Raw genomic sequence first — 13679 nt, 5'->3', positions numbered from 1 at the left:
TAATCATAAAAAAATAGATCGAGAATCCTATTTTAATTTTGTATGTTGTATCTGTTTCATAATAAGACACAAAAAAATTCTTAATAAATGTATAAATGATTAATAAAATGTTCAAGGGAATCTTACCACTGGAACTCCAAGTAGAGAGAACAGAAGCAATCTGCGGTTTTTCTTCTTCCAGTATAAGAAGTGCCTGCGCCTTATAAAGTGAGAACACAGTGGCCTTGCAGGTCAAGGTCATCTTCCCTTGCTGGAAACTCTGCTGCTGGACGAACAGCACCAAGGAAGATCCACTGCTCTTCTTAACAATGGGTTCCACCACCTTGGGCGGTTTCTTCTTCGTCAACGGTATTTCCAAGGAATCTCCCTGAATATAAGGCTCTTCCTTTCTGGAGGAGGTCTTGGTAATCGTTGCATCCACATTTCTCTGTCCTCTCAGTACGTAGCCAACGTGTTCTTTATCCGGCCCGTTACTCGTCTCGGAATTGACCTGTCCGAATAGCCTAGTAGCGTTCTTCGTCGGGGGATATAAATGCTCCACCGCGGGCCACTTAGTCGGCTTCTGGTTCGCAAGTGGATCCAAATCCATCGGTGTTCCTTTTATCTAATTGGAAACGAAACAAAAAAAAACAATTAAAAGAAATTAAAAGCAGTTTTACGAAGAAACGTAGTACATTGTTTACAGCAATTATTTGGTAATTCGACATGAAAAATTACAAGAAATTGAAAATTCTAACATTGAGTTTAATTATTACACTATTTAAAGAAAAATAAGAAAGCTTAAAAGAAAACTTATTTATTTCAAGGTACCAACGATTCGTCTATCCTTATAGGGTCTTCTTCAGGACGCTGTGAAGAATATCCCTAAAAGGATGGTTGAAACGTCGATAAGAGGTTACATGTAAATACGGTTTATACAAAAAAATATATACTTTCTAGTACATATTGCTCGTAATATTTTGCACAACTTGACAATGCCTTCACAAGGCGAATTAATAATCATGAAAATATTAATCTGTAGTAGAATCAAATGGTGTATTTATTACACGATTTTAATGTTAAATCGTTTGGGAATACGACTTTTATACGACTTTTATTTTTTTTTTTATGACATATGAGTATATGAACTTATTTCATGTTTTAGTATAACATAATTTGTTTGTATGGTAAATTGACTCGACAGTGTATGATGATCAGTAAAAACAAATTTATACATGGATACCGAGTGCAGTCTTTCATCTTTCAGGCTGTTTACAAAATGCAGCAGTTTCTAAGTGCAACTGAGTGTTCCCAGAATGTATCTGTACTCGTGCACATATCGCAATCGTCGATTTTCTACAAAAAGCATCCCTCGTCGCCCGCGCCCGGGGGAACTTTTTAAAGTGTCATTGTATGCGGAAAGTGCACTCGCTCAAGCTGTCTGCACCGCTGCGCAGCGCCGTGACGCCGCGCCCGTGCAGCACGCCGCGTCGCGCACAGTGTTTTGTCGCCTTTATTAAGTGAATATAAAGTACACGTGTCTTGCTTTATACGGTTCATTGAATTTTAAGTAACATTATGACGGTATAGTCTTCTTCACATTCCGCTACCTTCATAAAGCAACAAAATGAGAAAATATACATGTAGTACCGCTTTGCGACCACATATATGGTGTTTGAATTCAAGGATCTTACATTGAGACATTTCAAAAATATTTTCTTCCGACATTTTGACAAAACACAATATATACATATTTTCAAGTTATTATGAAATCATTTTTAAATTACTTTGATCGACATAAAAATATTTCCTTTTTTTTTATTTATATTATGGAAAATGTCAAACATTTAACTATTTATGTAATTTGAAAAGCAAACAACTTAAAAAAATTGAGTTATATGATTATCAATAATGCTTTAAATGACGAAATTTTCAATATATGAAATGATCACTAAAACTTTACAATAACAAATTTCGTCTTTTACAGTTTTTCATATTAATATCTAAATGAAATGTACATGTTTGTATCAAGGCGCCGTGGTTTAGTTGGGTAGACGCTCGACTGCGAAACTGGTCTCGCGGGTTCGATTCCCACCAATTACAAAAATGAATCCAAGAAAGATTTATTTTCAGTTGGTCTAGGTGTTTATGGTGTATTTTTCACATTTACCTTATTCCCTTCCCTGTTCTTACTTTCCTACCTGTAGACAAGCCCCTTAGAGTAGGAGCTTTGCTGGTTATCCTTTTTTTAAGTAAAAAAGAGGACATGTAAGAGAAAAATCTTTTACTGTGATGATGATGATGATGTTTACAAAATTTACACATACTGGTAATGTTAGGAATATTGCGAATTCAAAACACGTCATACTATCGTGTACTGTGTATTTTGATTACACGTACTGATAATTGAATAATTCCGCGTGCTTTTGTCCGAGAAGCACGCGGAGTGGAGCACTGTGCGTCAGCGTGAATCACGGATACTTTATCCACAGTTCGGGCTCCCGGCCAATGGAAATGGATATTTTATTAACACTATAAAAGCTGCCTAAGTGCCGATGTTACTGGCCGGTTATGCGCGGCGCCTCGGGGGAGGGAAAATGAAAAATAAACATTCATTAGCGAGTGACAGGGACGGCTGCCGCGCGGGGAGAGCGTCCGGAGAGAGAAGGCAGTAAGAAAAATGCTCCCATAACAGACGGATAACTGGCAGAGATTTTTCTTGAAAAGACGGCACTGGTGCGGTGCCGGAACTGTTCTCGGAAATGGTTCATTTAAATGTAAGACTTTCATTGCTTTTATGAACCTACTTAAGATTTTATACCTATCTACGTATTTACATATTGCGTGCGCGTGTGTCTGTTAAGTATTCCAGTTTCTTTTCAAAGCCCTCTCTAATGATTCAGACCCATCCAATGTTCCTTTTTAAAATTCTGAAGCTGACCCCAAATTAAATACAGTTCACCAACTTTCGATTTGTTGCGAAAATTGAAACCATCTCCCGCAAATTGTTTATGTAGGCTTAGTGATGTTTTACATTAAGATTTCTGTCATTAACACGAGTATCATAAAACCAAATTACTTCAGCACACACTACTTACCCAGTTCACAGTTCAGTACACAATTCAGCATGACATTTCAATGTTATTTATTTACAACATTTTGAGTGTGTGTGTGCTTAATAATAAATATGAAAATTGTATTTTCTGGCGTTTCTCACGTGTGTGATTATAATCCAGGATTCGGACCTCACATACTAATATAAGAGTTTCTGCTTAATAAAAAGCTTCTTTACATCTCACCAATATATGTCTCTAGTGAAGTTCTAGTGATTCAAGAACAAGGTTTCTAAATTGGTTCATATATATAGAACTTTTAAGAATTTGAGTAGTGTGGTTGTCAATAATGGGTAGAATTGGTGAATGTTACACGTGTGTAAAGTGATCACTTAAACCAGCCTATGACGGTCGTCAGCCCCGTAAATGCCCAGACTTCCATATTCTTCTTCATCTTTGATGAGATGTCAAAAAATAATATTGTTATTTATTATTGTATGTGTCGGGCTGTGGTCCCGTGGTTGGTGTCGCGGACTCTTGAGTCAGAGTTTCTCGGTTCGCACCCACTCTACCACAATTTAATACCTATTTCTAAAAATGAGCTGCCTAGGCTCACAGAAATAGAATGAAATTAAAGGATTTTTGTAAACAATAAAAAAACAAAAATACTTCTCTTTTTAAATTAAATTATAACCAAATTAAATTAAATATTATAACTGCTATTGTACAACAAAAACAAGACCTATTTGTGTAGTGATTCGTAGGAATATTTATTAATATCATTACCAGATTTTAAATGTTTACATCTAATTCGTGAAAAATTATTTTCCTCTTGCATTTTCACTATAATATTAATATTGAAAATGGGTTTCAAAAACTTATTTAATAGAAGGTATTAAATAAATCACCACTAGTAACATTACGTTTGAGAATAAAAAAATATATTCTTAGTAAGTTAATGCGATGAAAATTTTCACAGTTACATTATTCTCCCTAAATACTATTTTTACTTTATTTCATTTTTTATTCTTACAATTACGAAATGTTTCAAACATACAATTTTAATAATCTTTATTTATTGTACAGTAAAATCTTATTATTTCTCCCTCAAAGTCGAATAAGTTGCTTACTTATTTTTTTCCGATTGAAGGGTTAATTAATTATTGATATAAGCCATTTGCTTTTCAAAATCTCTCAAACAGGTTCTTAGGTATAAGGCATAAATAATAAAATAAGCTTCTCAAATTTGACTGAGTAAATCGCATTGAACATTTAAGCACATCAAACGAAAATAATTTCGGCAACATGAAATGTAATGCGATCTTTCTTTGAAAAAAAATATCAGACATTAATGTTCATAAAAAAAATAAATAAGCATATTTAATATTTAAAATGTAAAGTTCTCCAGCTTTCTATTGACATTATTCACATTTAGACACATAAATATACAGTGCATAATGACAAATCAACGGGACTGCTTAGTTAAATATTGTTTTTATTATACCTTCTTTATCTCATAACATAACAGAAATATTATTTTGATATTTTTACGTCTTAGATTCGATTATTTTCGTGAAACTGTTTAAGTTTATTTACATAGTTGAAAAAGTATCTTTGAAAAATGAATGCAAAATATTTTGTTTTAAAAAAATATGCATTTCACAAAAATTGTTTTAAGACGGTATAGATTTTAAAGAAAAGTTGTTTCCATTTTTATGTTTTCGATATAAAATTTATTAAGTTATGTTGGGCCTATACTTTTTTTAATCAAGAAAGGATATTTATGATGTGTGTAAAAAACAAAAATATTTTCTAATTCCTTACTTTTGTATCATGAGGAGGTTTTTTGTTATTTTCCGAGTTACAACGGAGATCTACCCCCTTTATTTAAAAAAATGCTATTTTATCAAACGTTGTAACACTTCATAATTTACGTGTCATCATAGATTATAGGTAATTTAGTCTAGATAGTGTCATATACTTTACATGAACCGTAATTTGATTGATAAATTTTATATTCAATAAATAAACAACAGTGCGAAATAATTCAAACATATTATGTCAAAGTTTTCTCGGTATTCTTTACTTGTATTTTGATATGTTCACAAGAAATTTGCGCATATCCTCCAGATTGTACGCTATCTGACGACTTCAGCTGTTGGCCATTTGTCTTGCTACACTTCCAATTTGTTTCCTGTCAGCGATCTGCCATCCTCTTCCGCCACTACCGCAACCTCCGCGACCATTTCCAACAAATAAGAATTTATTTCTGCATTAATGCATCTTCCTTTACCAAATCATGCATGTCCGATATTGCATTGATACCATGAATTTACGGGCATTTGCAAATGCAATATATTGAGAATTATTATAGGTGAACATTATGTATTTTATCGTTCCAGTAATTGTAAAGCGAATCCACGATAGCAGCATAATATTCCTGTATGTTCAGTGTACATTCGTGCGGAATCGATTAAATTAATGTTTGAAAGCAAGCTTAACCTCTAACAGTGGACTAGAGGTCCCACAGGGCTTTCATCTTTTCTAATTGTTCAGCACCCTCCTCTCTGATCCCCGCACGGGTAATACTCTTCAAAACATTAATTATGGTAGAGAAACCACCAATATAAATAAAAGTCGTGCTGTGTCGTATTTATTATTTGTAAATATATTTACATATATTTATATATATATATATATATATATATATATATATATATATATATATATATATATATATATATATATATATATATATATATATATATATATATATATATATATATATATATATATATATATATATATATATATATATATATATATATATGTATATATGTATATATATATATATATATATATATATATATATATATATATATATATATATATATATATATATATATATATATATATATATATATACATATATATAGGGACACATTATAACTTTTATTTTATTAAGTTTTAAAAACGACATCTCGAAGGCTGCTACTTTTCTCGTCAATGCATTAAGATAGGCGAATATTGAATTTTCTGTCAAGTTTTTCCAGCATATCTGTGCGTATGTTGGCAATGAGTCCTGAGCGCGTTCTAGGAGTAACTCGTTTTGTGGCAAGAGTTTCAAAATAGGTACTGACCGCGCCCCACCCTGTATTAGCACTTTAAATCTATTTTTAGTTCTGATATCTATTGTTTTCTTGCCAGTGCTCTTTATTATAACCTAAAATAAAATGTATACCCACACACAGGCCATGTCTTTGTGAGATCTTTTTTGTATTAACATATATTTTTTTTACTAGTAAGTATAATATATTGTGAAATGCAAAAGAATATAAAATAAAGAAAAAAATGTGAAAAAAAACACTTTGTAAATACCACTGTTTTCACAAATTTCTGTTTATATTGACTAATTTATGTCATCCTACTCTTCACTATAAATTTTATTCACAGGTTTGTATAGTACCTGAAATTTTGTAATGTTTTCACCGTTATGTTTAAAGTAAAATTTACCAACATAAATATTAGTTTGTGCGATAGCCGTAAATATTGGAATTTTCCTTTGTTTTACCCATAAAGGCGTTTGACGTGTGTCGATTTTACATAAATTAACGCTCGTATAAGTAGTAAGTGTACCATTAAAATTATACAAGCTAGTAGTATTAAAGAGAAAATAGCTAATTTAAGAGAGAAGCTGTGGCCGTTAATTAAGATTTAAATTAGTAGACTAATTTCTTGTAGTAATTACTTCTAAAATATTTTCCGTAAAATATTTTCCCAAGAAAATATTATTTGAATCTTTCAAAAAGAAACAAAGTAATTTACTTAACAAAAACGAATAATAATTTTAAAGCCGTGAAAAAACAGTCGGGTTCCTTGTAAAAGCATGTAACAGATTGTAAGGAGAAAAGGTTTATCTAATTAACAGTTTTCGGGAAACAGGCTTTCAAGGAAGGGGTTTGCCTTAGACAAAATAATACAAAACAGTCTTATTTTCTAGAGGTCTGTTGAGAATATCGGTATTTTGTTAATTGGATTACACAATAAAAGTAATAAAATAAATTACGAGCAATACTCAGCGAAACGTAAAATAACATAACTTCATAAGTATTAGGGGGTCTGTTTTACAAAAGTGATTAACGAATCATTCACCAAAAATAGACAAAAACGAATCGCTGTTATGTAACGTATTTTTGACCTTACATATCTTGTTGTCACTTTTGACAGCACGCACTCCTACTTATGACTTCTGCTCACTCTTTCGACCACGTATTCACACGCACAACACTAATCGAGCGTGCATTGGTACCGATAGCATTGTTACGAATATTTACGGGTATGTTATTGAGCAACCACGTCAGGTTGGGTTAGGTAAGTTAGGTTAGGTTCGCACTCTTATGTTAGGTTAGGTTAGGTTGTCACTCTTTCCCCATTAATGCACACGCACAACTCTAATCGAGCGTTTAAGCGCGCACGTGTAAATACAGCTATGGGTACCGATGGCATTGTTACGAATACTTAAGTATGTTGTTGAACAGCCACGTCAGGTTGGGTTAGGTTGGGTTAGATTAAGTTCTCACTCTTTCCTCATGACTTCTATAAAACTATAATCAAGCATTAAAGCGCGCACGTGTAAAGCCAGCTATCGGTACCGATAGCGTTGTTACGAATACCTACGTGTATGTTGTTGAGCAACCACGCCAGATTGGGTTAGGTAAGGTTCTCACTATTAGGTTAGGTATGGGTAGGTTCTCACTTACGGGTATGTTGTTGAGCAGCCACGTCAGGTTGGCCGGGGGGTGGGCGGGCGGCGCGGTGCAGTGCACCCGAATGGTGTCCCCCACGGACACTCTGGTCTTCTCAGTAGTTATCTCTGGCGCCGAGTCGGGCAACTCTGGAACAAACAAGACCGCGCTTTTAGTATCGTCTTGCACTCAAACTACAAATAACACGACAACCTTCACATTATTAACTGATTTGTCATTAACTGTGTGGAAAAACATGATGATTTAAATACACAAATAAAACACTTCTATTAGACCACTTTTGAGCTAGTTTAGGCCGAGATCCTAGGGCCGCGCTAAGAGCCGGACGTCAGGTCTGCGCGCAATTTTTTTAATTAAATTTATACTTAAATTTTCTTTCAAACACTTTGAAAATAATCTTTTTTTAACTCCTTACTTTCAAAAAAAAAATCTTACATTTATTTTACAAAAACTTGTTTTAAGCAAAAAAAATCAATTACGCAAATGTTACCTGGTTCTAAAGAAAATTAAAGTGCTATTTGAGTGCTATGGAGCCTTAATGCAAATATAACTAGTTCCGATAACTACAGGTTAAAAAATGCAGTAACATTTTTTGTATTTCCACCATTTGCTGAGAACATCATTTGATCTCAAAACTAGTCATATTTACATGAATAAACTCAAGAGTGGTTTAATTTTTATATTTTAACGATAAACTTAACTTTTTTAGGCTGATTATTTTAAAAATTGTCCCGTCCGCCAATAATATTATACTCATTTTTTTTAATTACTGTGCATTGAAATACGTAGAAAAAATTAAATTTTGAGATGTGGTTTTACGTTTCATTAACGATTTTTTTTAATTTATTATCTTTTCTAGTATATTGTGTGATAATCAGATGAAATATTATCTTAAACAGTTAAAACATCCATAAAGACTATTAATTTAAAATACAGTTGCGTGAAACACAAAATAAAACACAAAAATAATTAGGTACTTTATATCTTTTGTTGCTTCTCTTACACCGAAACACTATATTATTTAATTTACTCATCTTATAAAATAGTCAAATTCATTTAACGTATATTGCACGGCGCAGCAATTTTCTCTGTGGGAATTTAGAATATTTTCTGTTAAAATTTTCTCGGAAAAGGAAATGTTTTTCTTTTCGCTTCGTGCACAACCATGCGTTATAAATAATTGGAAGCGACGTCGGCGGTTGACAAATAAACGATCAATTTAGGAAAAGTTGAGCAACACTATTACTAAGATGTCTGCCGCAAATATCTCGGCGAATACAGCCCGATCCTGCGGCCGGTGGCTGCTGCCCGAGGGGTGGTCGAGGGACTGCCCGAGGCAATACTTGCGGAGGAATGGGGAGCGCCGCGGCCTGGCCGGGTTCGGGGAACGGAATACTTCGCGATCCATTATTGGAAAATAAATAAGCATCAGTAGGCTGTGTTTTGGCGCGCAGTGTGGCGGGAATTTAGAGGGGGAACAGATTTTGATATGGAAAAGGGTTACGTCTATAATTTATGCGCGCCCCAATTCCTGAATAACGTGGGTTTGCTTATTTCGCCATTTTATTTTGTCCTCATCCTGCTCGGATGGTCATACTCAAAAGTTCAATAATAATAGAATAGCCGCGGGATGAATACACATTTGTTGACTAAAAGAGTATGTTCACGTAAATATTTCTTCGAACATCTATTTACCCGAAAGCTCAAACAATGATTTTCGGTTATTTGAGTGTGTACAAAAAGTTAAGATATTGGATCAAGAATTAAAGATACATTTTAATGTTTGAAAAAATAAATATTATATTAGGTACTATTTATCAAAAATACTGAATTATATGTGTATGTAGGTACCTATAAACATAACTATTTACTTGTGACAATGAAACAGATAGCCATGACATATTTGTGAAAAACATGCATGAAACCTGAAAGTATTCATTGTTTTAGCGTTTATTTTGTAGATTTTTATTAATATTTTATTTATTAATACCGAATCTGTTTTTTGGATTCTATATATTTTTTAATTGGGACACTTTTACTTCCTTGTTAAACTATTATTCCTATAATCGTATGTAGTAAATGTACATATGGTATGTAAGTACAATATTATTAAAACTAACAATAAATATAGATCCTGTTCTTCTGTTACGAGTGAACAAATATTGTACATACATTATTCTCGATTCACGGGTACCATAAATATTCTCTTATCAATTAATATCAATGGCATCTTTCTTTAAAGATGCGACAGACAAAATCACTGGCGTACTTTCATAAACCACCTGTAAAGTATTGTTTTTAGGGAAACATATCTGTACATGAAGTCAAAAAAACTTCATTTGCCTAATACTGATTGCTCGAGAAATGCTTTGATGGTTTTTTCATTAACACTTTTTCTTTTGACGTGGAAAATTTTGTTTGTTTGGAAAAGATTGTTTTATGGTTTGTATAACGTTCCGTAATGTTACTTTGCAAATAATGTTAAATGCAAACAGATATTTTTATCCATCTACTTAACATTTTATACTATCTTCTTGAAAAAATGTATTTTGAAAACATACTTTTCAACAAGTATTGTATTTCTTTAATAAGTAGTATTATAAAGTACCTATTATAAATTTAGTTCCGATAACATAGGTTAAATAAAAAAAATCGAATTCGAAATAATAAATAAATATCTTTTTCATCTACCGCATAAAATAAATCTATGAGATTTTTCATTCAAATGACTTCCTTCACTGCCCGGGAGAGTAAACGGAGCTCATTTTTTTAAGTCCTCGTACGTTCCCTATTTTTTCCACATCCTCGATTTCACAATATTACCCGGAAACACCATTAGTCACATAACTCTAACTATTGTAGGAATTCTCTCTCCTGTTTCCCGAATGGTGGGTTCAGCCATTGGTTGGCCACCCTTTAAGAGGTTTCCATTCGCCATTCGATAGACTGCGGTTCACTAGTAAAAATAAATTCTCCACTACGTAAAATACGAATTCACTCACTTATACTTCGTCGTTTTTCGTGCGAAAATAAATCAAGAAAATTTTGTTTCAGACAAATATTTAATAATGCTTTTACACAGGTACCGACAAAATCTCGTGATTTTAGTAAGTACTTTAAGTTTGTCTGCCACCGTAGTGTAATGGTCAGCACGCTCGGCTACCGTTCTGGAGATCCCGGGTTCGATTCCCAGGGGGGTTCAAATAAATATGAGTGATTTTCTCTCTGTAATATTTATTCATTATTACCCTGGACTGGTACCTGAAGCGGAGGGCTGATCACCTTTCCTTCGTGTGTAAACGATCAAGATAACACTGCGTTATATGACGCAGTGCCCTATGCACCATTTAGGTGCGGATAAGGGTTTTATTATTACTTTATGTTTAATTTTTTACTGTACTGTCATTCAATATACATATAATTGAAATCATAATTTAGTTTGAGATTTCATTTCGGTTATGTGGGCAAACCTCAACCCAAACCCACCTCAACTCTTGACGGATTCTTATCAATTTACATATGTTGACCTAGTGATTATTTTTTCATGATTGAACTTATTTTAAATACCATTTGACAATACCATACGTCTTCAAAGTTAATCATTTGAGCAGATGCAAAGAATACAATTATATTCATATGGATGATTGTCAGCGATCAAGAAAAAAATTGCATGTAATTATTTAGTATGGTGTGAATTTATAACAGGGAAATCTAGATAAGGTGTTTTGCAATGTTATTTAAATCTGTGTATTTTTTCAGTGTTTTTTTTTTAACAAAATAAAATAAAAAAATAAAACGTTTTGATACTGACAACTTGACAGCCTACACCATAATTGCTTGATTTAAAAATTTTTAAGAACCTCCCATTAGAACCAAACGAACATTAAAGCACATTTTTTTACATTTTTAAGTAAATGCTGAATGATGTAACTATGTATATTTAAAACACTCTTTTTGAACAAGGAATAATTGAAAAGATTAGGAAGAGTTTCTTAAGGTGGTATGGACATGTGGAGCGGATGGATAACGACAGAATCCCTGTGAAAATATATGTGGCAAATGTGAGCGGGAAAACAGAACGAGGATGGCCGAAAAAGACTTAACTATATAACTTTATGTACGGATGTGAAAGAGGCGAGGAGTGTATGTCAGGATAGAAGAGTGTGGCGTTCCATCCTTTCTGCTTACCCCTGAGAAACGGCGTGATGGTTTAGTAGTAATAGTTTTTTTTTGCTTTTCCCGGATTCATTCTTTGATCAGCGACCAGCATACTGGTATTGTCAGACAAGTCTTACTCTTACAAAACCAATTTTTTACTCCTACCACAATTCGAATTAAAATTCTAACAATAACTACCGCAACAAAAAAATCGCTGCGTTTTGTTATGAAAAAACAAATATAAAATTGCGATATTTTAAAAAAGTCCGTCCAATAGTTTACTTCAACTACAGACCAAATGCAGCAGGAAAAGTCAGAAACGGATGAGCTCAATGGATGGAATACTATTTACTAGGTTATAGTAGAACTAAAACTATTCCGTCGCGAATTGTGATATTTTATAATTGAAATTCTTGTAAATGTGTACGTACAATTACGGACTTATTGCTATGAAGCAAAATCTTTCAAACAAGCTAGTGATACTTGTTAAGGTGCTTTTTTAAAAAAAAAAAAACTGGGGAGATAGTACTTGTACATATACGTAAGAAATATAAGAGAAAATAAAATATTAAATTGTGAAGAATTGCATAAACATAAAATTCTTTTGACAGCGATAATACGAGCACAGATATTGATGGCGGTTAAATAAAGTGATCGATTTGTGAGGGGAAGCTGTTCATTTAATTATACGTACAGTCTGTTCACAGTTATTTTACCTCTAGTTTTTTTTATTTATTTGGCTGTATAAATAATTTAAAATAATAATAACAATAAAATTTAAAAAAAATAGAGGTAAAATAACTGTGAACAGACAGTACTTATTATATACACTTTACATAAAAAGACTCTATACACGAGCACTATCAAATTAAAGAAGAATCCATTAATCCATTACCTTTATAATATAGAAATAATATCTTTCCTAAGCATTTAACTTACGTCATCTGTATCCTATAAAACATGTTCCACACCTATGGTAGATCCAAGAATCTAAAGAGCTGGATTGTTTACCTTGCACTAATATAATTAAAGGTCGAGTTAATACCGCATCGATCTAATACGGTGCTCTATGGACACGTTCTTATAGAGATATAAAGCAGTTCGTTTAAAATATTTCATGCATAATTATGACAGGCTTGAAGCATTTGAAAAAAGCTCCAAGCGACGGGCGGGTAGCATTCTAGATAAGTTTAGGCGCCAAGCCTGTTTTCCATTCCCGAGATTGTCGCACACTTTACCAGTTTTCACCCAAAAATAAACTAATTTAATACTCCCCGCGCCATTACTCATTCCCGCCTAATATTCATTTAGATGAAGAAAATACTTTTAGTCGTGAAGAGTTACACTCGATACCTAGACTTGAGTTTATGTGTCTAAATCTTGAAATCGCAATAAACCATTTTTCTTCATTTTAAAATCCTAATAATATCCGCTTTATTTTATATTTTTAGTTCACTTTATTTTGTATATTAACATTATCAAATATATTGTATATTAACATTATTAATTAGAAAAGATTTTCTCATTTTTTATGTTCTTTTTTAACCTCAAACTCATGCCTTGTTTTCTCTGAATTTATGATATTAAAATATGATGTAAAATATGATTTTATGATAATAATAATGAGATGATGAGACCAGAATTTCAAATAAGACAATCACTTTTTTTTTTTTTTTCAGCAATCCTTTCCTTTTTTTCTGTAGTATTTATGTTTTATGTATTA

General features: G+C 32.6%; 1 protein-coding gene across 3 annotated transcripts in view; it reads right to left on the bottom strand.

The window, feature by feature from the left end:
* LOC148308499 (uncharacterized) overlaps nucleotides 1-13679 on the bottom strand; it is a 62580-nt gene that overhangs the window by 1166 nt on the left and 47735 nt on the right. For all 3 annotated transcript variants that reach the window (XM_088261624.1, XM_088261623.1, XM_088261625.1), the window contains exons 5-6: nucleotides 7793-7926; nucleotides 127-604 (exon numbers count right to left, since the gene is read on the bottom strand). In XM_088261624.1, coding sequence (XP_088117750.1) covers nucleotides 127-604; nucleotides 7793-7926 — 612 coding nt within the window. The remainder of the gene's footprint in view (nucleotides 1-126; nucleotides 605-7792; nucleotides 7927-13679) is intronic.

The sequence above is a fragment of the Brachycentrus maculatus genome, unplaced genomic scaffold (genome assembly GCF_059751285.1).
Source record: "Brachycentrus maculatus isolate JH-2025_06_01 unplaced genomic scaffold, ASM5975128v1 h1tg000160l, whole genome shotgun sequence".
NCBI lineage: Eukaryota > Metazoa > Arthropoda > Insecta > Trichoptera > Brachycentridae > Brachycentrus > Brachycentrus maculatus.
Note: the sequence above shows the minus strand (reverse complement) of the source record. Positions and strands in the feature narration are given on the sequence as shown.